This window comes from Rhineura floridana, chromosome 4 (genome assembly GCF_030035675.1).
Source record: "Rhineura floridana isolate rRhiFlo1 chromosome 4, rRhiFlo1.hap2, whole genome shotgun sequence".
Lineage (NCBI taxonomy): Eukaryota > Metazoa > Chordata > Lepidosauria > Squamata > Rhineuridae > Rhineura > Rhineura floridana.
The window spans coordinates 24,767,280-24,793,417 of NC_084483.1; the positions used below are offsets into that span (position 1 = coordinate 24,767,280).

Below are 26,138 nucleotides of genomic sequence, written 5' to 3' on the forward strand. Positions count from 1 at the left end.
ATGAAACACTTGGCAAACTGACAAAATGTCAGATATGAAAGCAATTTCTCGTATCACCAAATTGAAATATGCATTTATTTTAACAGTATGGGTTGTATTGCATGTAGTGCTAAGTTAAAATCACGGAGCAGCATACTTGTTCCACTGGCGAAATGTTTCGCACCAGGCACAATGTTGTTACACAAGAGAATGTATGAACTGGTAACTTTGTTGTGCAACAGACTGCACAATCTGTTGCGCTACAAGTTTCCACTTGCGCAACTCTTGCATTTGATTCCTCTGTTGCACAACATTAAAACTCATCTATCTGCTAGCTCAAAAGCCCTTGCACTGGCAGACAGAGAATGCTGGCTTACACCTCTGTATTTTCTGGTCATTAGCTGTTTTTGCTTGGAGCTACAGGGCTGATTTCAAAGTATGGGTTTTATTTTAACAGATCAAGACGTTTGAGAACTATTTTTAATAAACAGCGATTAATGAAATCATACACCACTGGAATTTTTTTAAACAAGATTTTATTAAAACATCTTTTATAAAGATGAAAATACGTACAGATTAGAAGCATGCAACTGACATATATAATTTCTGTGTGCACTTTTTCTGCATTCACAGCATATAGGAAAAACTTCAAACTGTAGTGCCAATTCAGACTTCCTGAACATATTGTTTCAAGGCATTGAACAACACAGTAAAGTAAGAGAAGAGAAAGTGCAATATATGAAATTATATACCACATTTGAACTTCTTCCATTACAACATAAATGAAGAAAAAAACCACAAGCTGTTATCTTGCTATCTGATCAGATTGTCCTTCAAAACTAATCCATATTTGTAAAATGCCTGATCCTGTGAACACCTACATCCAAGACTAATCCTTATTTATCCAAGTTAAATGAAATCACAAACTCATATGAATAAAGTTATATACAAATACAGAGGTACTTGCAGAAGTAAGCCCAGAGGCCTAACTGTGCAAAAGGATTAAAATGACCAAAGAAATTAAAGCCAGCGGGGGGGGGGGGATGGAATCACTCCCATATGGATTTTTAGTAAGGTTATATCAAATGCCTCTCAAACACATAGCTTTGCTCCTAAAGCCCTGAATATTTGCGCAGTCTTGCAATATAAAGTAGTGAAGCTGGTACCACACGTTCTCTTGCTTCAGGCAGGTATGTAAGGAGGTGGAGGTTCCTTCTCTGGCATCTTTACTGCCATTTCATAAGTTGGCAGGACATACTATAGAAGGAAAACAGATTTTTAAATATATATATATATTGGGGAAAACACCAGTTTCTGAACATCTCATGTAGGTTTTATATCATTTTATGACAGCCCATAACAAAGTTGACATAATTGTATCACCATATGAAAACCAGTTCGTCTACTTTAGTGCTGCAAGTGGCATACTGCTGCAGAGTTGTCAAAATACCCGCAGTTACATCTCTACTATTAACCCAACAGATAACCCTGGATAATGCACACTATCATTTTTAGATGAAGTCACCATTTGGTGTCTCTTGATAAAGCATTTGGTTTGTGTCAAAATGGCCTCACAAAGAGCTCCTTCCCCCAGTGTTGTAAAATGAAAATGGTTCACATTTTGTCAAGTTGTGTTACCATTTCACCACAGAAAGTAAAGACAGAAAATTTGCTTTGGGGCGTGTGCTCCACCTCTAGCATGACAAAAAGAATTATCACTTATTCAAGAGAACTACATTGAAAATAATGTGATTTTGGAGCCATCCCTTCTGAAAAGTTCATTTTCTGTACTCTCTCAGAGGCCCATTCCCACAAAGATAAATACTAAAAGTTTTTTTATTCCAATTCATGGCATGGTTCTCTCTATGTAAGCATCTTCTCTTACGTTTTTGCATACGTAACACCAGATGTTGACACAGAGAGAACAATTTGGATTACTGCTATTTCACAGTTGTATTACTTTAATAGTAAGCACAGATCAAATTTGAAACAGCTGCCAATTTGATTAAATGTTGCACAAGATCATCTGTCAGATGTATTCAGGACATTAAAAAATGCAACTTAGATCTGGAGTTGTCAGCATTTTTTATTTACTTCACTATTTCTGAGTGCTGAAGAAACTGTGACTTGGCTTCAAACACTTAGAAGCCTGGGTTGCCCATCAGACTATGTCTAAAGCATGGCTTAGCACAACTGCATGAGCATGTGGGCTCCTGCTGAGGTACTTGCAGCTGCTTTGCTCCTATCCAGTATTTTTGGCTGCTGTGCTGCACTGAGCCAAGTCAAGGTTTGCCTTAACATGTTGGACAAATCCCGGCTCATGGTAAAGCTCTCTCCACAATAACCACAAGCTGTAACTAAGAGCTGTAACTTGGTTACAGCTCATGGTTAGTTTGGAGGACACAAAGACAAACCTTGGCTTAGTAGCAAAAAAGGACCAGGGAGGAATAAAGGAACTGCAAGCTTCTCTCTGGAAGCCTACACGCTTGCACAAGCAAACCAGGCCATTATATAATATTGTATTAACACACTACTGTCGCTAACTTTATTTGCATAAAAGCAAGGTATCAAGACAGGTAGCCACTACATTTACAAATTAAGTTATATTTTGCCTCCAATCCCTTATGCTTGATGGGAGGATGCGTCCAAGCAGTGACGTTGGTTCAGAAATATATGTCATCAATCCTATCAAAATTAGAACAGGCAGCTTGGTTTGGTCTTGGGAAGATTTTACCTGTGGAGGTGCTTCAAATGCAGGGTATACTGCAATCTCAGGCAAGTTTCTGTTGCAAATGTATTTATAGCAGTTCCACACACAGTTAATTAGATAGGCCTGTAAGAAGATAAACCATTATTTAAAATAGTAAATAGCAGAGGATTTATGAATTACATCTAGAGAGACAATATATATGTATATTCAGCAGACACGTTAAGGAAGCTGATTAAGCTGCTGATTCCAGGACAAATAAGTGGTATCATTTTCTAAGGAAACACTGCTATAGCTATATGCAGCACAAACACCCGGTTCCCACAGAATAGGCATTTCTAATGTTTCCGAAACTGTTGTAATACCTTCAGTTTAGCCGAATAGCGTGCCAGCATCAGTAAAACACAAAGAGAACAAAAAGCACAGAGGAAAATAAACTTCCAAATTGCTTGGGAATTTGCTGGATTTCAATTGCAACGATGTACTCTTTCTGCATAAAAAGCAGGGCTAGTGCATCAAAGAGAGAACGAAGTTACAGAACAGATTCTGAAACTATGCTATGAAAGGAGCTGAAGTCACTCAACTGTGGAAAAGGAAAGCCATGATGTTGGTTGCATTCACCACTCCACATCTCTCTGAGCAGGAAAGCCTCATGCAACCCACCCACTTCCGCTAATGCGGAGGCAGAAAAATCAAAGGCCACTATTCTCTGATACATCCCACCTACAGCTGGCAGACTTCCCCACTGTCCAGAAAGTGTGGATCCTTTCCTGGATGGTGAAGCAAAGGAGAAAACAATATTAATTAGGTAGCCAGCAGCTGCAAAGAGGCTGATTGCTAACTGTTAGCAGTGGAGAACCTCCAGCTCATGGATGTAATTGGGGCCACCAGGCTCCTGAATTTGGCCCATCAGGCCATTTGGGGAAAATGATGCCCACCTGCCAGTCATATGACCATCACATGACATCAGGCACAAAGATCTGTACTCTCCAAAGTAAGCACAATGCACGCTAGCTCTGCCCAAGAAATTGAAAGTTTGGAAAACAGTGTTGAAGAATAGAAAAGTTAAATTATTATGGTAGCTTATAGTGCATATACAAATTATTGCACTACTCTGAATAGTAGTACTCAAATGCCTTCGTCTACTCTCTGAATTATCACCTAGCATCATGTCTAAAAAGTACATCTGAAGAGACACACTGAAGTGAAGAGAAGGCTTGGATCCCGAGTTCTCTTTCAGTGATTTCCCCTTCCTCCTGCATACTGTGAAAATCTACCCCAGAGGATTGGGGAACCCTCGCAAACGGGGAGGGGCAATATAGAGGGAAAGGGGAATTGGCAAAAATTGCCTCTCCCTATCCACCAGCCGGATTGAAGGCCTCAGGGTAGGGGAAAAGCCCTTTTGTTTATGGATGAGACATTTAGGATCCAAACCAGCAAACGACCCCTTCTGTACCCTAACTCTCCTAGGTTTTTTGTGTAGTCCATGCAAAGCCTTAGCATATCCAGTTAAAAGGATCTCAGGTAGGAGGGCTGCCAAGAGTTCCTTTCTAGTACTGGAAGATTGCCATTCAGAATTAGAAGAGACAACAATGCTCAAACCGAACAAAAGCTATTCTTCAGGCATTACATTCACAGTTAAGTAAATACACGAGAATGACTATGGGGACAGGCATGCTAGCTCCACTCCCCATTGCCATGTTTGCCAGCTTCCAAACTGTGAAAGGTAATCTTCTGAAGCAGGGAGCCTTCTATACTTCAAGCAGCTGCCAACACATTTAAGAACCTGATAAATTGAAAGGTAATGAGAATAGGATGTAAAGCCCCCATCACAAGTTTAGTAAACAAGCGAGGCAGCAACAGGGATGAACACACTATATCCACCTTTCCATTAATGGAGGGTGACCTTGTGAAGTGAGGAGTCTCTTTCACTAACCAAGTATTATTAAACGCACAGGGAGCCTCTCAAGTACAAAAGGCTCCCGGCTCTGCTTGCCATCCACCCACACACTTATTTAACCATAAGCGTAACACATGAAGAGGGCTACAGAGTGACTTTAGCAACATTAGTCTCCCTTAAAAGATGCAATATATAGTATCCAAAAACTGACCTTGAAGATGATTACCACGGTAAAGAAAAATAGAACAGTGAACAGGAGACAGCTTGAATCAAGGGCAAGAAGGTCATCCTTGTATGGAAACTCTGGCTAGGAAAAGAAATCACAATATTTTAAACAGATACTAGGATCACATTAGTCAACATCTTCACCTTTTGTAAACCGAAATGATTCCAAAACAAGTATGAAATAATGGCTTGTATGAAATCTTCACTTTTTTGTGAAGAAAATTAAATAAAAAGTTTCATAGACTTTATGGTTGTTACAAGGACACCTCTACTTTGGACCCATAGAATATAGACTTCTGCAAGTCTCCTGACAAATTTAAATAAGACACATATCCATTCTGAGAAGCAGAGAGGGAGTATATATGTTCCATCAGCATTAAAGCTGAGGCCAACACACACAGGAAGTTTCTCCTCAATAGTTTCAAAAGGGAGGAATAAACCAACAGTGATATGGAAATCAAACTACAGACTGGATACATTTGGTTTTTTAAAAAAAGTTTAAGTTTCTACAGAAACACAGAAGTCAGGATCAAAGCATACAGGGCGCGTATGAACTTCACAGTAAGAACAAGCCATCTCCTATCTGCTCCTCTGGTGCAACCATGAGGAGTTTTGAAATTCTGCTTTCATTTTTTATTAACCACACTTCAGCATACTGTCTCAAATCTACATTGTTAAATTATGGTTTGTTTAAACAGGCCAGCTTCATAACCCATGATCTGAAGTTGGCTTGTTTCAATCAAACCATAATTAACCTCTAACACAATTTAAGCTGGTTACTTTAAAGTGGACATGGAAGCTCCCGAACTCTTTTGGAGAAAGAAGGGGAGCGTATGAGCCCAATGCTCACTGCAGCTCATTCTCACCATGCTAAACTCAGTCATTATTTAGTTTATTATTTATAGATTTATAGCCCATCTTTCCTCCCAGCAGGAGCCTTTTATGTGCATATTAAGAAACTCTCAGTTTGAAGAGAATAAATTTGTCTCAACATTGGAAGACAAAATTATACTTACTAGCTGATCCAGGTAGTCTTTTATTCTTGGTAAGTATGTCAGAGAACTTATAGCCACCAGACAGCTGAGAACAAAGTCAAAAAGCTGGTAACAGAAGAATGGAATCAGCCATCCGACTCGATGCTAAAAGTGCAAAACAAGAATTCATTAATTCTGAAGTGAATCCAGGAAAGTTTTGTACTGAAAACCACTCTCATATACTTACAGCAATTGCTCCATACACCATCATAGCACTTATTGTGAACATGAGGAGCGAGATGGCAAAGAGAACACATGCATTTTCTGGTGGGAGAAAAATACCAAGAAATAATTTTTAACTATAAAAGTACATTTAAAAACTATATGCACTACATAAGGTTTGCAAACTATTAATACTTAATCTTACAAAACTGTTTGTTCACTATCCAATCCAATCTCAGAACGGACTGAAAACCACCACGAATGACAAGAATGTTATGCACTGGTTAACAGTACAGCACATAAGAGAATGTAGCACAGAAGACTACAATGGAAGAGAAGGGAGAAAGGAAGTCTGACAAGTGATCATAAACAGTGTAGGCCTCTCTAATAAAAGGTTTCTCAACTGCAGCTCTTTTTCTCCATACCATCTGAATCAGAAGAGGCTGTGAACGCTCTGGATCGGTGTCTGAATGCTGTTGTGCACTGGATGAAGGCCAATAAACTGCCTGAATCCTGGGAAGACAGAGGCTCTTTAGGTAGGTGGTTCCATGTCTGGGAGATAGGCAGGCTACCTGTTCTGGATGGGGTTGTACTCTCTCTGAAGGACCAGGTCTGTAGCCTCAGGGTACTCCTGGATTCATCTTTGTCACTAGAGGCCCTAGTATCCTCTACAGTCTGGTTTGCCAGCTACACCCATTCCTGACCTCTGTAATCCATGCATCAGCTGGATTATTGCAATGCGTTCTATGTGGGCCTGCCCTTGGCCCTGGTTCAGAAGCTCCAACTGGTGTAAAATGCAGCAGACAGATTACTGATGAGAACACATGGTCAACAAATGTGACACCACTTTTAAAACATCTGAACTGGCTGCCCATCCGGTACCAAGCCAGGTTCAAGATCCTCGTATTAATTTACAAAGCCCTGAACTTAGGTCCAGGACACCTTAGGGACCGCCTGAACCCTTATATTTCAGCTCGATCACTGGGATCATCTGCAGGAGCGGCTTTGGCAAGGCTGACATGAAATGGAGCCTTCAGTAACATCAACCCAGTTCTCTGGAATGCTCTGCCAACAGAGATTCAACAGATGTCTTAAAATTTAAGCACCTGCTGAAAAGCTTTCTGTTCTACCAGGCTTATGGAGGCAATTAAGATGTGTGTTTTTCACAATAGTTGACCTTTGTTTTTATTGTATTTTTAATATGGTTGTTGTTTTAATGCGTTGTAAACGCCTTTGATGTTTTTAATGAAATAGCAGTATACAAATATTTTTATAAATAAATATACAATACCATGCAGATCTGCCATCATTTCAGCACACTGATCACCTATCAGTATGCACGCACATGCCATGAATAGAAGTTCATGCAGAAGTGAATTATTCCATCTACGTTAAGAAAGATGGTTGTGACTAACCCAAGTATTTTTTATAAAATGTGGGGTAAGAAGTTATTTTTAGCTATGTGTATTCTTTAAGGCTATTTTATTTTAAAGAATTTTATTTTATTTTTATACACTTTACTTTCACTGTGTTAGACAACTTTACAATACTGGGCTCGTCTTTTCTTCTGCTGGATTAACTCAATACTACTGGTGTGTGCGTGCGTGTAAAAACACCTTGATTTCCGTTACGTATTCTAGAGTTTCAGTTTGCACTTCCCTCTTATCAAGTTTTTTTACAAAGCCAACATGCCTCTACACAAATAAAACAACATACTGCTTAATTTGACTTGGAATAGAAGCTACCTGGCCATTTTATTTGTGAAAAGAAAGCTGATGGTAAGGGTGACAGCTGGTTGCAAGCATAATTTCTATCTATACGTGGCATTATTTAGGTTTCTTCAAAATGTCAGTGTACAATTTTTCCTATGTCCAAGTTTGAACTGATAGCGAGAGTCATTTTCGACAGACTTTACATGAACATTATTCTAAGTTAAGGAGTCAGTGTATACAGGCCTACTGTACAAGGGACGTGTGGTGGTAAGAGATCTTCTACCATCTCCTCACAGGCACCCTCCCTTTCCCCACGTTCTCTAGTACATGCAGAAAACTTGTGGGTAGGAATTATCACATGCCACAAATTATGGCTTGGCTAGTTAAGGATAACCAAAGTGTTTGATCTGCTAATGGACCTCACAAATGAGTTTATAAAAACATTTTGGTATAGCAATGCATTCTCTGGGAAACACACACTAGTATATCAAAGATCATTGCTCTCTTATGCACTTACCAGCCACCCTCTCAGAGGGGTAATAGTTACCCATTACTTCATATTGGATATCTACTGTTGGCACAGTATTAGGGTGAGTAACTTCAACTGTCAGCAAAATGCCCATCAACAGATTCACCACCTGCAGAAACCAAAGAGAAACTGCATGACAAGGAAAAAATAGCAAAATAATGTACTACAAGCCACTTATATAACAAAGCTTTCAGTACAATCCTTAGTATGTTCACTAAAAGTCGCCACGGTCAACAAAACAGGCTCCTTAATAAGCACATTCAGAGCTGACGTTTTGATGTCATCTGGTGAAGTTCCAGTGATCTTTTCCCCTGTCTAAAATGTGGCAGGTCTAATACCCGGGCAGAATACTAGAGCGCCTGCAAATTTCATGACGTTTGGATAGAAGATATGAAAGTTACAGGCAGCAAACTGGCTGCTTACATTAGAGAAGGCTCCTTCAGGTATCTTAATGACATCATAACATTTTAAACCACCACTCAGAACTAGAACAGCCAGTGGTATTTTCTCTTTCTGTCCCCCTTCCTCCTTCCTTGTCACCTACATGAAACTCTTGGGCCATAGATTGCCCACTCCAATTTCATAACTCCTCTGGTTTTCACTCTTGGTTTTTGTCTTGTACCTCATTTTTCTGTTTTCTACGACAAAAGCACATTAAAAGCTTCAGGTTTCAAGCTCCGCTTGCCCAGACAGTGGCTAATGGAAACAAGGTGCAGCAAGCTTGAGACAAATTAATTCAGGCAGTGTTTTTGATTATCTAGAACATAGGAGAGGCATGGAAGCCTCAGATCCAGAAAGATTATCTTCCTACTTCCATTTGTCCCTCCTCATCAAGTCAACAGATGTGACCTGCCCTGGTTTCTAAGGCACTTAACAAGGCTTTTTTAAGGAAAGGACTGTGAAAATAGCAAGGACAGAACATACAACCAAATGCAGAAGCTCCAGAGCATGTTCTCTTGTTGAACACAGTCTACCACTGCAAAATGACAGCAAAACCAGTGCTATTCAATTAGATGAAGACATAGCCTTATCCTCTACGAAACTTGAGATGATTAATGGCTTCTTGCCAGGATGCTATGTACTACTTCCAATGTTGGACACAGTATGCCTCTGAATGCCAGTTGCTGCTGTTGAACTTGGGTCCTGCTTGGGGGCTTCCCAAAGTCATCCAGATGGCCACTGCAAGAACAGAATGTTGGACTAGATGGGCCTTTGGTCTGATCCAGTCGGGCTCTTATATTCTCCCAACAAACTACAAACTTATCTCATGTTTCATGCCCTCCCACAAGTCCCTGACCAATTTAGATTTTGGAAGCATGCCTCCTAGAAAAAAACTTTTAGTTGCATGTTTTCGGCCACAAACTCTTTAATACCACTTAATGAAACACAAGTAGCTCTTGTTACACTTAGCTGAGCTATTTATACATCTCAATGCTGTGATAGTTCCCAGGAGTTAGAAAAGGCCTTTTACAACCATTAAGGTAACAAGCTTTAGGCAAGGAAGGCAGAGGTAATACCACCTACGTTGTACATATTATGGTTGTTGGATTTCAATTTTTTCTAAGTGGATTTCAATTTTTTCTAAGCGCTCTCTCTCTCTCTCTCGTGTGTGTGTGTGCAAAGATAGATGCAAAGATAGAGAAAAAGAACAGAGAATTTGGGGAAACGGAGTAGATCTGAACAAAGAGGAGACCACTGAAGTGGTAATCAGGCTTTTAACAGCAGTAGCCTCTTCTGCAGGTATAAAGACAATTTTTTCCTCCTTTAGACTAATTCATTTTAAATTGATAAATAAGTTGGGAACTGGAAAAGCAGGAAACCCTGTATTTCTTTCCCAAAAATTAACAAGGAAGACAAAGGTGAAGATCAGGTTAATTGTGCCACCCAATATTTCTCATGTTCACTTGGATGAAATTGCCTAAATTTTATTTTTTAAAGTATTTACATTTATCTAAACAATGAAATAATTAACCATTCAAAAATCCTTATGCATGTTTTGTTAATGTTGCTGTTTGCTGAAGAAAAAAACTAACCAGAAGAACAAACAATCTTAGCAGTACAATTTAAAAGACTGTTTGGTGGTGGTGATTCTAGCACTTCATGACTAAAATATCATGATTAATTCAACAGTTGGAGCTGGTTCATCTCCTGAATGACTTCACAAGTTCATTCTGCTTTAGTATTAAAATGACCAAATTATCCCATTTTTGATTAAAATTAATCTGAAAACAATTCAGAATAATTGCTTAGTGTACACCTACTTTCTAATGAAGCCTACATCTCTGTATATGTATTAAGGTTGTATTAAACAATAATGTACTTCTACTAAATATGATTAAACAGAATCTTCCTCACTAATGATTTAACTGTAATTTAAATCATTAAAATAGAGTCCTTCAGACAAGCAATTTAAATCATGATTTAAATCAAAACAACCCTGAAGGAAACACAATGTTCATTGCACCCCTGCAGAAACACTGCTGTACTCAGGCAACTTCCAGGTACCAGCCATGGTTCTAGTTGTCGAAAGAAACTCTACAATGGGGGGTGTTAACCCATTGCCCGAGGGTGCCACGGCACCTGCAAAGGTCTTGAGTGGCATCCCCAGCAGATGAATCGGAGCTGTCTTTCAAAAAAAATTTATCTCTAGTCCTCCTAGAAGGAAAGTTATGAGCAAAATGTGAAGGTATCCTTCTAAGCGATTTCTGTGAAATGATCCAGTCTGGCTGCTCCTACCTCTCAGTGTTATTAGCCAATGAGTGAAGTCAGGGCTATGACTGATAAGTGTGTTGTTTGGACACCAGACAAGAGGAAACCCTGCAGTCCTAACAAGCTGCTGCTTTACAAAGGGACATAGACATGTCTCCTGCTTTGCTCATTAAAAATTCACTGTATTGTTAACTTACAGTACAATGGCATACATATTTACTCAGAAGTCTGTGTTTAATGGGGCTTACTTCCAGGTAAGTGAGTACAGGATGGCAGCCTAGGCTTTGGTTTAGGACTGGCACTGGGGAAAGTGTTCTTGTGTCTTTAACAACTGTATGGCAGGCAGAAATCCAACAGGTCACGCCTTTTCAAATGTTAGTATAATTGTGGGGAAAGCTTTACCATGACTACTAATTCTGAGTCATGCCATGCCCCCATGGCAGCCATTTTGTGACTGATGCCCCCAGCACTCCCTCAAAATTTGGTATGCACCCTCTGGTCCAAAAAGGTTGGTGACCCCTGCTCTTGGATTAGCAATTTCCACCTGCTACAAATTGTTCTGTGGCCTAAAAGGTGTTGTTTCCCAGCTGATCATTGTGTTTCAACAAATTTTAATGCTGTCAAGCTTCAGTCTCCCAACCCATCCCACACTGGTATTTGCAAACTGTTTCCTCCTTATAATCAATATCAAAGCCAACCTATTTATAGATTGCATTTCTATTAAAATCAGCAAGGCCTACACCCAAATAATAGTAACACCACTAGGATATATGATTACTGAAACAGAGGTTTACAAACAACTCAAGCCTTTTCAGATTAGTACAACATTTAACTATTCAAGTACAGAATTCTATGTGTAACAAATGCAATACTATTACCCCTTGATCACTCTTAATTATGACCTTCAATGCACAATTTAGAGATACAAAATTCATGGTAACTTCATGGTAAAGTGATATTTGCAAGCAGGTTTTGTAAGATAAATTCTCATTGACTGCAAAATTGCCATAAATGCAACAAAGAAGGAATACTGATACGGACAGTTGGGGGAGAAAAAACAGCTCCAGATTTGTCAGCTCAAAGGAACAATAACAAGCTTAATTGAAATATTTCAAACTATATGGATGGTTTGACAATCTTTTCTGCCCACCCCTTACAATTTCACAACCACACCTTACTGAAACAAAATAAAACACATACAGAAAAAACAGAAGGCATCCAGTGATATAAACAAAAAAGTGAACTGTACCTCAAAGATGCTAGAAAGGATGAATGTTTATTATTAGATTTGCATAATTTACAATAAACATCCTTTCCAGCATCTCTGAGATACACTTTACTTTTTTGTTTACAAAATATTAGAATGAAATATCTAAAACAATGAGCTTATTAGTCTCGTGGCTGTATATATAGCCAGCGTGGATTTTTCACATTCCGCAATGTTAAATTGAAAATACCCCCATGCCATTCTGATGCTTCCCATAAGCTCATTTCAAAACAAAACCTTACAAAACTTATAGACCTGAACTCAGAAACACTTGCTTAACAACACTCTCAATTTTCATGGTGATATACAAATAGTCAGAGAGAACAGAGGGTTCAAAGTCTAAAAAGAGAGGAAAAAAACCCAGAGCCCTTTTGGATTTTTTCCCCTCAGAGTTCTCATAATCTGTTGAAATTCATTAAAAATCAGCCATGTTCACAGAGTACCTGTAATCCTAATACTGACCTTGCCCCATACTCTCACCTTCATCTTCTGCAGTTTAAAAGTTAAAAAAAATGCCTGGCTGATTTTTAATTAATTTAAGACATTTTGGCTGAAACCAATGATAAGGGCGGGCATGTTCAGTAAGAACCAACAGTCAGTGTTCTAAAAGCCAGCCGCTGGGCTTGGCTAATCAGGGGACCACACCCACACCAGACTTTGATTTCACTTGAGACAGTCATGGCTTTCCTCAGAGAATCCTGGGAAGTGTAGTTTGTGAAGGGTGCTGAGAGGAGACTCCTATTCCACTGACAGAGCTCCAGTGGCCAGAGTGGTTTAACAGTCAGCCACTCTGATTGAAGGTCTGTGAGGGGAACAGGGCGTCTCCTAGCAACTCTCAGCACCCTTCATTAACTACACTTCCCAGGATTCTTTGAGAGAAGCCATCACTGTCCACAGTGAAATAAAGGCCTGCTGTGGATTTGGCCAGGGACAGCTTTGGTTTAAATTTAGATGGGAGGCTACATGTGCCTGCTGTAGAGTAAAAAGGTGGGGGAAACCCTGAAAAGAAATGATACCTTTCACAATGTTTTCCTTTTGGAAAGAAAAGGATTTTCTCCTTTGCCCAGTGCCCACCCACCCAATCTCCTCCCCTCCTGCTCCCCCTCCCCCTGGTCAGTGTTGGACTAGGACCTGGGAGACCAGGGTTCGAATCCCACACAGCCATGAAGCTGACTGGGTGACCTTGGGCCAGTCACTGCCTCTCAGCCTCAGAGGAAGGCAATGGTAAAATCACCTCTGAATACCATTTACTATGAAACCCTATTCAAAGGGTTGCCATAAGTTCAGTCAACTTGAAGGCAATCCATTTCCAAACATGACTGCACAGAAATAAATCCCACTGAACTAAAAAAATATGCAAATGATCAAACTAGGGTTGCCAGGCCCAGCCTCCAAGAGATCTTCTATACAGTAAGGCTTCGCTTCCCGGCATTCCGCTAATGCGGCGGCTTTCATTCCCCATTTTAAAGCCGATTTGGCAGCATTTGGCAGCATTTTTGCGCAATGAGCCCCATTATACTCAATGGGGTTCCGCTTTATGGCGATTTCCGCTTTACGGCGGGGGTCCGGAACAGAACCTGCCATATAAGCAGGGCCAGCCTGTATCTTTAAAAGTTGTGCAGGGGGAAGGGAGAATTTCACCTTGTGGATATTCCCATTACAGTGTTGCAAGAAAACCTGCACTTGGCTGAATTTTCTCTTCTCTTAAAGATACAGAATCATTCTCAGGCCCTGAGCCTGGCAACCCCAGATCAAACCCACCCTCCTTCCTCCTATCCCCTCTCTCTTGTCCCTCCTTCCCCCTCCCCTTCCAATTCCCTCCTTCTCCATCCCCATCCAATCCTCTCCTTCCCCTCCCCCCTCCCCTTCCTTCTCCCCATGGTCAGTTTTACCTATCTTAAGCATGACTGCACGGCAGTAAACATCACTGAACTCTTTAAGCATGCAAATGATCAAACCTGCCCTCCCCTCCCCCTTCCTTTGCCCCCCTCCAATATGCTCCTTCCCCTTTCCCCGCCTCCAACCCCATGGTCAGTTTTTCCTATTCTAACCATGATTGCATAGGAGTAAATCCCATTGAACTCAATAAGCATGCAAATGATCAGACCTGCTTTCTCCCACCTTCCCCTCTCCTCTCCCTTCTTCCTCCAGCCCTCCCTGCCTCCAGTCAGTTTTACCTATCCTAAGCATGATTGCACAGAAGTAAATCGCACTGAACTCAATAAACATGCAAATGATCAAACCTGTCCTTCTCCTCCCCTCCCCCTCCTCTCAGCTCCCATTCCAGTCCTCCCCTCCCTCCTCCTCTTCCTCCTGCCCTCCCCAGCCCCTGTGGTCAGTTTCACCTATTCTAAGCATGATTGCAGGGGAGTAAATCCCACTCAACTCAACAAGCATGCAAATGATCAATCCATTCTCAGCAAGCTTGCACAGGATCCCATTTCTTACCTCCCGGATTAAAAAGCAGGGAAATTCACTAATAGGCAAAAAACCTTGCAGTTTAAGAATGTACCTATAGCCCACAGCTATTTCTATCAAACTTTTAAAAGCAGGGAAATTGGGCAGCTACAGTGAATGCACCAGGGGAGCAGGAGACCTGAACTCCTCTCTGAGATACTGGATAGCTCTACAAATTTGACAAAATGCGAACACAATTTGGGTTGGTCTTTCACAGTCCAATCCACTTGCTGTGTAGCTTGGAAGAATTTGGTAACATTTGCCTCTGAGCATATGGGGAGTGGTGGCAACACCCGCACTCAGCCCAAATAATAGAAAGAAGACATGCGCTGTGCTGATCTTGTTTTAGCAGGGAGGAAGCAACATTGTTAAGACAGTTGATATAGTTCAGATAGTCACTTTAAATGTGTCTGATTTACTTTGCAATTTTAGTGAAGTTTCCTATAGGAAATCATTTTCTTTTGTTTCTATTTCTGTGAATATGTGAAGTACAGCAACACCTTTGAAAATTTACACTAAAAAAACTCCAAACATAATTGTGGAATAATGGCACTGACTTCTGCAGAATAGTCTCCAGTGGACCTCAGGAGTGTCTCAATTTGCACAAGATAAAACAGTGGGAGGTGAAACATATTCTAGCAAAATTCTAGGTGTGCTTTTGACCGTGCCCACCTTAAATGAAGTGGTTTAAACATAGCAGGCAGAAAACATGCATCCTCTTTTTTCCAACAGTTAGAGTCATTGCTGAAGTAGCAACATATTGTAATCAGTCTGATTTTACATCAAACTGCAGGTTCAGATTCAACTGTTAATGCACTCAAAATAGAAATAGAACATAACCAACAATTTGAAATACAAAAGGCTGTCTTCACCATCATATGACATTGACCAATAAAAAGGCGTTGAAATAAATAAAAATAAATTTGACACAGATTTCTAGGATGAATAATGAGGGAAATAAAATTTTCTAGATTAGATTCTCTGTAGAAACATTAGTAACACAGGAAAGAAGCAACGTAAGAACACCAACAAACATACAAAAATATAATTCTCCATCTTTGGAGATGGCAGGTATTGCCACCACTCACCATATGCTCAGAGGCACTTGTTACCAAATTCTTCCAAGCTACACACGAAGTGGATTGGACTGTGAAAGACCAACCCAAATTGTGTTTGCATTTTGACAAATTTGTAAGGCAGTACACAGGGCCGGCCCCAGGCATCCCGGGGCCCTTGGACACCAGCCTGCCCTGGGCCCCTCCACTCCCCTTCCGCGATCCACGGAAGCAGCCACGGCTCATCAGACAGGAGCTTCCGAGCAGCCCCCCACCCCCCATTTCACCTACCTTTCTCTCAGCTGTTTTTTGAGGTTTGCCATCAATCAAGATGGTGGCCGAGGTTTCCCTAAGGGGCTGAAGCTCTGCTGCCATCTTGGTTGATGACAGCAATGCGCGCATGTAGCTCGCTTGCGTGGCATCAACAAAGATGGCAGCACAGGCTTCAGCCCCTTAGGGAAACCTCGGCTGCCATCTTGATTGATGGCAAACCGCAAAAAACAGCGGAGAGAAAGGTAGATGAACTGGGAGGATGGCGGGAGGCTTGGAAGCTCCTGGCTGGCGAGCTCCAGGGGGCCTCGGGCCAGTGCCCCACATGGCCGCCCTTTAGAACCGGCTCTGGCAGTACAATATCTCAGAGAGGAGGTCAGGTCTCCTGCTCCCCTGGTGCATTCACTATAGCTGCCCAATTTCCCTGCTTTTTAAAGTTTGATAGAAATATCTGTGGGCTATAGGTACATTCTTAAACCGCAAAGTTTTTTGCCTATTAGTGAATAATCCCTATAATTATAAACCTCCCCCAACTGAGTACTGATCTTTCTTATTCATTATGGTTCCAGCTTAAAACTACATTCTTCCAAAATAGCTATAGGAAGTGTTACACACCTATGATTTTGTTAAAATGAGTTAAGATTTTGTGAATATAATGTATTAATTTATAATCTTTATAATATTACTATTTTTAATGTATGCAATATAAATTATGTGAATCGAAGGAATGAGTGGATGGAACGTGAGCTTTGCCAACACTTCAGAAAAAAAAAACGGTTGCTGATGGCTATCAACAGCACTTTGTCTTAAGCAAAACATCAAATTAAAGGAAAATAACATTCCTAGGAAGATGAAACTGCACGTTTCAGGACAGCTGTGCCCATTTGCCTAGAGGCACCCTGATAAGGACAGAGAGAACCTTTGGTCACATGTTGAGAAAAATCCTTGCAATTCAGAGAATATCTGCAAACAACGTATTAGTCCACTTGTCACATAGCAAAGGGCCAAGCAGACTTTAAGAACTTTGGGGGCACATAGATACTTTGGGACAAAAACCTCTGCAGCTCCCCAAGGAGGAGTGTGAAGCTTCACCAACATCCTGCTCCACCAACTCTCCATGCTATTCCCTTTTTGCCTCCAATTCTGAGCTGCATTCATGACAGAAGCTTCAAAGTGAAGGTTAGCTGTTTTCTTGATGTCCATATAGCACAATAGTCTTTTCCTTAGAACCACTTAAGTCATGCCAGAACTATCTGTTCAAGAGGGAAATTCTGAATAGACATATTACATAAAAGGCATTTCTTAAGCACTTAATGCTATTTTTTCCCCAATTTTAAGTTTGCAGGTTCACAGATGCCCTATTCCTCAAGAGAACAACATTCGGCAAGAGAACATACAAAATATTCTCTGCACAGTCCATAAGGTCACTAGAAGGTGCCAATCTAAATAAATACCAATAGTTCCCATTATTTTAAATTGATCATCAAGCCAAAAGGAAGAAATCTGGTATCACTCCTTCCTAAATTCTCGTACATTCACTTACTCCACAGAATCTGAAGATCATACAACATAGCAACAACTCTATCAGATCAGTTTTGTTAAACTGCTATGCCAACAGCCATATTCTGAACACAGGTAATTTCTACTAATTTCCACAGAGCAAAGTTCTGTGCTCATATGCTTAATTTTTACAGCCTAAAGCAGGGGTGGCTAACCTGTGGCCTTCCAGATGTTGTTGAACACCAATTACCATCACTTCCTGCCAGCATGACCAAGAACCCGGGATGATGAGAGCTGTACTCCGATAACATCTGAACGGCCAAAGGTTAGGGGCTCCTTGTTAATCTGAACCCTGCTAGGCCAGCAGAACAAGCAACTACAACAAACTTCCAACACACAACAGAGCAGCTATGATGGATCAAAATGGATGAAATGTACAACTGCCATTTTTGTGCAAGCTGCTTGGAAACCTTCTACTAGATTTCTCTGCCTGCTATGCAAGATCTTGGCATGATGAATGAAGATGAGGAAAATATCATGCTGCCATAAAGCCCAAACAAATGTGAAACCATAACATTGTTTTGGAAAGCCAGCACTGGAGTGTGTCAAGGGTGACTTAAGTGAAGTTGAGCTGAAGAAATGGTCCCAGTCACACCAGTCCCTCTCCCAGCTAGATTATGGTAATTCATAATCTATGTCAGGGATTCCCAAACTGGTTAGAGCTTCATGCAGGTGGTCCATGGTGTCTGTAAAAATAACAATTAAAAACCATATGGCATCTAGCAGGGCTGTGGAGTTGGAATCGTGGAGTCGGAAGCAATTTTGAGTCAGAAGAAATGTACCAACTCAGGCTACAAAATAAAATTAATATTTTAATATTAATATTTCAACATAAATCAATATACATTTGCCATTTATGAAGGAGTCAGAGTCGGACAGTAGAAAAATAGAGGAGTCAGAGTTGAAGGTTTGATGTACCGACTCCACAGTCCTGGTATCTAGCATTACAAATGCTACAATAGGCAGAAAAATCATTAAATATTCCATCAAGACCCTCAGCAATTCTCAAGTGTGCATGGGGAAAAAATGTGGGAACCACTAGTCTATATCTTATGTGGGTCCACCCATATAAATTACAAAATCAATGCAGCAATTCATCCACCCTAGTCCAGTTGCTGATTTTAAAAAAACACAGAGAATATTTTCCCCTTATTCCTGCTATCTGCTATTACCCAACTCTGTTTTGTGTGCTTTCATCCAGTTGAGCCCCAAGGGCATGGTCTACTACCTTGGATTCGTAACAAATTTTATTCCAAAATGCAAAGATGCTAGGAAATTTAGAACTTCTGTTTCACAACTAGATAGGCTGGAGAAAGTTGGAAGAAAAGAATTTTAGAATTATTTACTCTGATCAGTTGCTTTGGCAATGCAGTCATTAGTTTATGCAGTATGAAACCATACAAATAATTTTCCATTATATTATATTGCTTTAAGATGTCTTCTGCAAACTTCATAGTATCGCTATTTTCTACATACCTTAAATGAAGTGTTGTACACCAAAAAAACCAACTGATTCATTTCAGTTACAATCGTGAGTCTGTGTTTTTTATCACTAGCTATTCTTTACTCCCTTGTCTCACTGGGTTGTTGCTGAGCAAATTCAAACCCTGATTGAAAGATCTAATTTGCAATAATACATTGGTCAGGAATTGGCCTGGTATGTGCAAGCATTTCCAAATTAATATCCCTGGTCTAAAGAGACCATTTTTACCTTTTCCTTGTCTGTGGGTATTTTACAAGGGTGGGGCTTTCTCCAGATGATCTTGTCAAAAGGGATGGCAAAGGACAATCCATTCAAGAAAAATATTATTGAAATGTCTTACAGCATGAAGGAGATAGTGGCTCACTAGTGTGGTGTAGTGGTTAAGGTGCTGGACTATGACCTGGGAGACCAGGGTTCGAATCCCACACAGCCATGAAGCTCACTGGGTGACCTTGGGCCAGTCACTGCCTCTCAGCCTCAGAGGAAGGCAATGGTAAACCACCTCTGAATACCGCTTACCATGAACACCCTATTCATAAGGTCGCCATAAGTCCGGATCGACTTGAAGGCAGTCCGTTTCCATTTCGTGTTGCACAAAATCTCAGAAAGTAGCAAGATGACTCAGTTTTCTAATTTTTCCCCAAAAGGAAGTGTGATTGTCTGGAAGTGTATTTTGCCCTATGTGAGGCTCAAGAGAGCAACAGAGAGTAGAAAGATTTTTAAAAGTATCCAGTGGCAAAGACATTTATGAGCTTTAGCGAATGCTAGAAATTCACTCTTACGTATCTGCATGCAAATGCTTCTGTATTTTGCTCTACTGACCAAATATTCCCTTCTACTTAGTATGAAGAAGCTTCCTGCTGAAAGAAAGAGATAACACAAACAGTAACATAAAGTGAATGGGCTCCCTCACCCTCTACAGGGCAACAGTCTGCATACCAGCAGTTGAAAATGCCAAAAATAGCGGATTTTGCAAAGACAAGCAAGACTGATACAAAGCTGTGTTGAAAACTCACAAAGTTACACCCCAAACCCCTCTCGTGCAAAGCAGCACAAGAGATTGACTTACAAGAAATATACACTGCTAGTGCCTTCCCATTACCTTATTATTAAAGGAAAATCTGTTATATTTGCATTTTGTAGCAAGTTTCACAGGAAATAGTGACTCAATTTCTTTTTTGATTACAGTGCCCATCAGCGTCCTCTCACAAACCCAAATCTTGCATTTTTTGCTGTTTCAGTGTCACACTACTATCTCAGTCAGCGTTTTGTCCATGGAAGTGCCAATTGTGCTGTTTTATATTACAACTTTTTCCATTATCACCCTCTTATTAAGAGCCATCTTATAATATATCCACTAACTTCTGAAAGGCAAGCATAAACCCAGGTGTAATTTTAGTCTTTGGGCACATCTACACCAGACTCACTCCTGAACAGAGTTGCTAACAGCCTAGTTTGTAGTTTGCAGCACACACATACTAAGCACACTATTACTTGATCTCTCAGTGGCTTTTGATACCATCGACCATGGTATCCTTCTGGGACGTCTTGCGGACTTAGGAGTTGGAGGCACTGCTTGGCAGTGGCTGTGCTCCTACCTTGAGAATCGTCTCCAGAAGTTGATGCTTGGGGAGCATTACTCGAACCCCTGGATACTCCAATATGGGGTCCCACAGGGTTCAGTTCTGTCCCCCATGCTCTTTAATATCTATATGAAGCCGCTGGGTGAGGTCATTAGGAGATTTGGAGTGCGTTTCCAGCAATATGCTGATGATACGCAGCTCTACTTCTCCTTTTCATCTTCCTCAGGTGAGGCTGTTACTGTACTAAACCGCTGCCTGGCCGCGATAATGGACTGGATGAGAGCTAACAAACTGAGACTCAATCCTGACAAGACTGAGATGCTGTTGGTGGGGGGGCTCTCTGCCCAGATGGATGATGTCCGACCTGCCCTAGATGGGGTTACACTCCCCCTAAAGGAACAGGTCCGTAGTTTGGGGGTCTTATTAGATCCGCTCCTGTCACTGGAGGCTCAAGTAGCCTCGGTGGCACGGAATGCGTTCTACCAGCTTCGGCTGGTAGCCCAACTACGACCCTATCTGGAGAGGGAGAACCTCGCCACAGTTATCCATGCTCTGGTAACCTCTAGATTGGACTACTGTAATGCACTCTACGTAGGGTTACCTCTGAAGACGGTTCGGAAACTTCAGCTGGTGCAGAATGCTGCGACCAGAGTTCTTACTGGGACTAAAAAATTTGATCATATAACACCTGTTCTGGCCCAGCTGCACTGGCTACCAATATGTTTCCGGGCCAGATTCAAAGTGTTGGTTCTTACCTATAAAGCCCTTAACGGCATCGGACCGCAATACCTGGCGGAACACCTCTCCCACTATGTACCTACCCGGTCACTGCGCTCGACGTTGAAGGCCCTTCTCCGTGTCCCAACGCATAAGGAGGCACAGAGAACGACAACTAGAGCTAGGGCCTTCTCGGTGGTGGCCCCCGAACTATGGAACCCCTGACGAGATACGCCTGGCGCCTTCTCTGTTATCTTTTCGGCGCCAGGTAAAGACCTACCTCTTTGCCCAGGCATTTTAAAAAATTTTAAAATTTTAAAATTGAATTTAAATTTGGAATTTTAATTATGTTTTATTGTGTACTGTATTGTATTTACATCCGCTTGTATTTTAATCTGTTTTATTATGCTGTTCACCACCCTGGGAGCTTATTGCTATAGGGCAGTCTAGAAATGTACTAAAATAAATAAATAAAATAAATAATTTTCATTTATAGAATGTCACATGTTATGGAATAAGTTGATGTTCTTCCTCTTGTAATAATAGAACTCAGGGTTACCCAACATAACGAGTTAGCAGTAGATTTAATGCTTAAAGAAACAACTCTCTACATATATTAATTATGTATTTTTGTGTGACTGACTGCAATTTCATGGCCACTAGCCATTCAACAAATTCTATTAATTAATTAATTTATTTATTTAGTTGCATTTCTAAACTGCCCTATAGCTAGCAGCTCCCAGGGCGGTGTACAACATGATAAAGCCACAATATTTAAAATACAGCAAGTGTGTATTGCGCAAACAATATAAAACATTATATAAACAAAGTAAAAGAAAACTAGAAATAAAATAAGTAAGATTGAAAGCATAAAATACATTAAAATGCCTGGGTGAAGAGGTGGGTTTTTACCTGGCGCCGGAAAGATGACGGAAGGCGCCAGGCGTATCTCATCTGGGAGGGCATTCCATAATTCGGGGGCCACCACCGAAAAGGCCCTAGATCTTGTTACTGTTCTCCGGGCCTCTGTATGGGTTGGGACCCGGAGAAGGGCCTTAGACGTCGAGCGGAGTGAACGGGTAGGAACATAGTGAGAGAGGCGTTCCATCAGATATTGCGGTCCAGTGCCGTTAAGGGCTTTATAGGTAAGGACCAACACTTTGAATCTGGCCCGGAAACATATTGGAAGCCAGTGCAGTTGGGCCAGAATAGGTGTTATGTGGTCGAATTTCTTCGTCCCAGTAAGAACTCTGGCCGCAGCATTCTGCATTAGCTGAAGTTTCCGAATCGTTTTCAAAGGTAACCCTATGTAGAGAGCATTACAGTAATCCAATCTAGAGGTTACCAGAGCATGAATAACTGAGGCTAGGTTCTCCCTGTCCAGATAGGGTCGTAGTTGGGCTACCAGCCGAAGCTGGTAAAACGCATTTCGTGCCACCGAGGCTACCTGAGCCTCAAGTGACAGAAGCGGATCTAATAAGATCCCCGAACTACGGACCTGTTCCTTTAGGGGGAGTGTAACCCCATCTAGGGCAGGTCTGACATCAACCATCTGAGCAGAGGGCCCTCCAACTAACAGCATCTCAGTCTTGTCAGGATTGAGTTTTAGTTTGTTCGCTCTCATCCAGTCCATTATCGCGGCCAGGCAGCTTTGTGGAACTTTCAGATTCAAAGGCAGTATACCACTGAATAACAATACCTGGGGAGCAACAGTGGGAGAAGACTATTGGCTTCATACCCTACTTGTAAGCTTCCCATAGGCATCTGATTGGCCCCTATAGATAAGAGTTTTGGTTTGATTTAACAGGAACAATTATAGGCCAAGTAATATGCTGGCTAGTCAGTATGGAAAGGGAAGGAAGCAAGAACAAATGTTTGGGATTCAGGGGCAGTTTCACTTTGCTCATTGGTGAAGGGGAGTGGGAATTAGAATCATAAGAAGACACACAAACCAATTCACAACAGCATCCTCTCACAGAAACTTTTGAAGATCTCTTCGCAAAAATCACTCCCCATAAAGTTACCTACCCTCTTCCCTCCTCCGTGAGTGTAAAACTATCATGTGTGTGTATCAGCTGGACTAGGATCTGGGTGACCAGGGTTCAAATTTCCACTTGGCCATGAAGTTCACTGTGTGACCTTGTCTCACAGAATTGTTACGAGGATAAAACAGGGAGATAACTACGGTCGCCACCTTAAGCTCCTTGGAGGCAACGTGGAACATAAATGTAATGATAAATAACAAATGGGAGTACAGTGACAACCTTACTTTCATTGTACACTAGTAGACTACAATCCTGCAGGTAGTCTCATTGAACCCAGTACAAGTCATTACCGAGTAAACATGCCTAGGATCAACTACGGGGGAAACCGCACACATGCCAATCACCTTCAAGAAACACCATTCTCTCTCTCCTGACCCTGTTAAGTACTTATCAGCAAAGTTCTGAAATTTTTCCTAGAAGGCAGTGCGCACGCGCACCATTCTACAGGGCACGTCTGCGCTCAAGAAAAATGGGACCTAGCAGGAGGAACTGAACGCATGCGCAATAAGGAATCGCGACTGGCACCTCACCACACAGCCAACAGTCAATTCTCAACCCGTCGACCAGGAAGCCCCCTCCTCCTCCTTTCTTTATAGAGTTAGGTCTCTTACCATATACCCGGCGCCGAGGATGATAGTACCAGTGCGGACATGGCAGCATCCGCAACAGCGGGTGCTATAAAAACGGTCTCGGCTCCGCTTGAACGTCATTCTCGAGAATGGCGTCTGCCCCCCTCTCGCCTCAAAACAGAATGCTCAGTCGACCCCACTCACTCTACAGACAGCGCGAGGGACCAAGTTCCGCGCGCGCGCCCCTACGTGCTCCTATAACCAATCAGCAAATGGACAAGGAAGTAAAGGGCTTCCTTTCGGGATTGCAAGGGCGGGGCCACGAGCTATTGATAACCAAATTGACCAATCATCTGACTCCTAGTAATGAACCGTCTGCTATACTTCCTCAGAAAAGAGGTTGGCTGGGTGACGTAATCATGGGAGTGGCGTGGGTATACGCTCTGTTGCCGTCGATCTGTGTGAGCGCCGGCATCTTACGTCTCAAGCCGTCGCTTATAGATTCTTGTTTACATGGAAATAAATCCTATTGCTTTCAGCGGGATTTGCATCCAAGTCAAGTATACTTAGGGACTGGAGCCTCGACGTGAAAAGAAATCTGTTTGAGGTTGTCTAAGGATAGGGAAGCGTTAAAAACAAAAAGATGGGGAAGATAAAGTCGAGCTAGTAGGCCAAGAAAAGCAAAGACGGCTTCGCTCTTCGCCCTCAGGGCCGTCAATTAAAAAGGGGAGCATTGCCCGGTCCTGTCCTCACTTGTTGGTCTAGATACCATGTTAAATAAACGGGAACGAATCTAGGAGAAAGTTTCGCATCCTCCAATAAACTTTTCTCAATTTTCCACCCCATGATGTAGATGAAGCGTTATTAAGGTAAGATGCTGGCAAATTTAAGCAGCCCAGTTGAAGTGGGTTTGACGCTCTTGTGCAACAACCCTGCTATCTTTCCCCCGCCCACCCCAAAAAACCCCACCCGGATTTAAGTAAAAGTGATGGAAAAACGCACTGGAAAACGTGGTATAACCTCTTCACAATCAAACCGCAATAGATGCTCAATAAGTAGGTGTACAGAGTTTCACAAACAACTAAATCAGGATGAATGCTCAGTAAACAGACAGTCCAAAAGAGCTCCAGGTTATACCTGCTGAAATTTCCTCTTATGCATATATAATTGCTAAAGATGCAGAAGTCCTCTTCTCTTGCCGTCCACCCTACTCACCAGTTGAAGACCAATTTCTTAACATCTGGTGGATTTTCAACTCATTACTAGCCTTGCTTTTGTCACATTTAATAGCAGATTTAAGCCATTGAATCCTCTCTCCTGCCCCTCATCAGTTTATTATTAAGCTGCTGAATTTCTGAGTGTCATGCTCACATTAAAGGCACAGGAGCAGCAGGGCCAGTTAAAAAACATAGGCAACTTTACCAATTATTCGTAGGAAGGCCTGCTTTTTATTTATGCAGAAATTTTTGCCCACCTCACAGGGCATGCTGTTCTCAAAAGTAAATTTACAGAAAGTTTTAAAACCATGTCCTTATTTTAATACATTTTAAAACATTAGTTTTAGACCAGCTACTAAATTCTTTTACGAGGAACATATTAATGTGTCCTGTTTCAGGTGGCACACACAGCTGCCAAGCTAAGAGTTAACAGAGACCTTCCCCCAAATCATTTTGGACAGTCCTAGGTGTAGAGAACCTTTGGCCCACCAGGTGTTGCTGAACTACTATTCTCATCATCTCTGGCCATTGGCCATAATTGATGAGAGTTGCAGGTCAGCAGCAACTGGAGGGCTAAAGGTTCTTCCCCACCAGCCAATCTCAGGAGCAGCACAAGAATCAGTGCCAAGTAGGGTTGCCAGGCTCAGGGCCTGAGACTGATCTTGTATCTTTAGGAGAAGAGAAAGTCAGCCAAGTGCAGGTGTTCTTGCAACTCTGTAATGAGAAAAACCACAAGGTGGAATTCTCCCTTCCCCCTGCACAACTTTGAAAGATACAGAAAACCTCTTGGGTGCCACGCCCGGCCTCCAAGATGTCTTTTGTATGTTTAAAAGTTGTGGAGGGGGGGAGGGAGAATCCCACCTTGTGGTTTTTCCCATTACAGTGTTGCAAGAACACCTGCACTTGGCTGACTTTCTCTTCTCCTAAAGATACAGGATCAGTCTCAGGCCATGAATGA

At 41.6% G+C, this 26,138-nt stretch overlaps 1 protein-coding gene across 3 annotated transcripts; it reads right to left on the reverse strand.

Annotated features, from left to right (window-relative positions):
* Nucleotides 1-526: 526 nt before the first annotated feature.
* Nucleotides 527-25,201, reverse strand: LAPTM4A (lysosomal protein transmembrane 4 alpha). Of its 3 annotated transcripts, none has more exons than XM_061622658.1 (7): nt 25,101-25,188; nt 8,237-8,357; nt 6,033-6,109; nt 5,828-5,950; nt 4,798-4,893; nt 2,714-2,812; nt 527-1,236 (listed from the first exon to the last, which is right to left on the reverse strand). In XM_061622658.1, exons 1-7 carry the CDS (start codon nt 25,122-25,124, stop codon nt 1,162-1,164), a joined length of 615 nt encoding a protein of 204 aa, XP_061478642.1. In that variant the 5' UTR covers nt 25,125-25,188; the 3' UTR covers nt 527-1,161. The 3 variants fall into 3 exon arrangements, with proteins under 3 accessions (XP_061478642.1, XP_061478643.1, XP_061478641.1); XM_061622659.1 differs by having other exon boundaries at nt 528-1,236; nt 25,179-25,201; XM_061622657.1 differs by lacking the exon at nt 25,101-25,188 and adding an exon at nt 24,006-24,276 and having other exon boundaries at nt 528-1,236.
* Nucleotides 25,202-26,138: the final 937 nt, after the last annotated feature.

Excerpts from the sequence above, each read along its gene's own strand:
- LAPTM4A (XM_061622657.1), bottom strand. The coding sequence starts at position 24,104 with ATGACGTTCAAGCGGAGCCGAGACCGTTTTTATAGCACCCGCTGTTGC. Across the intron at positions 4,894-5,827 it reads AAGACTACCTGGATCAGCTA|CCAGAGTTTCCATACAAGGA; the intron begins GTAAGTATAATT and ends TTCTTTTCCTAG. Across the intron at positions 2,813-4,797 it reads CCGTGGTAATCATCTTCAAG|GCCTATCTAATTAACTGTGT; the intron begins GTCAGTTTTTGG and ends ATCTTCTTACAG.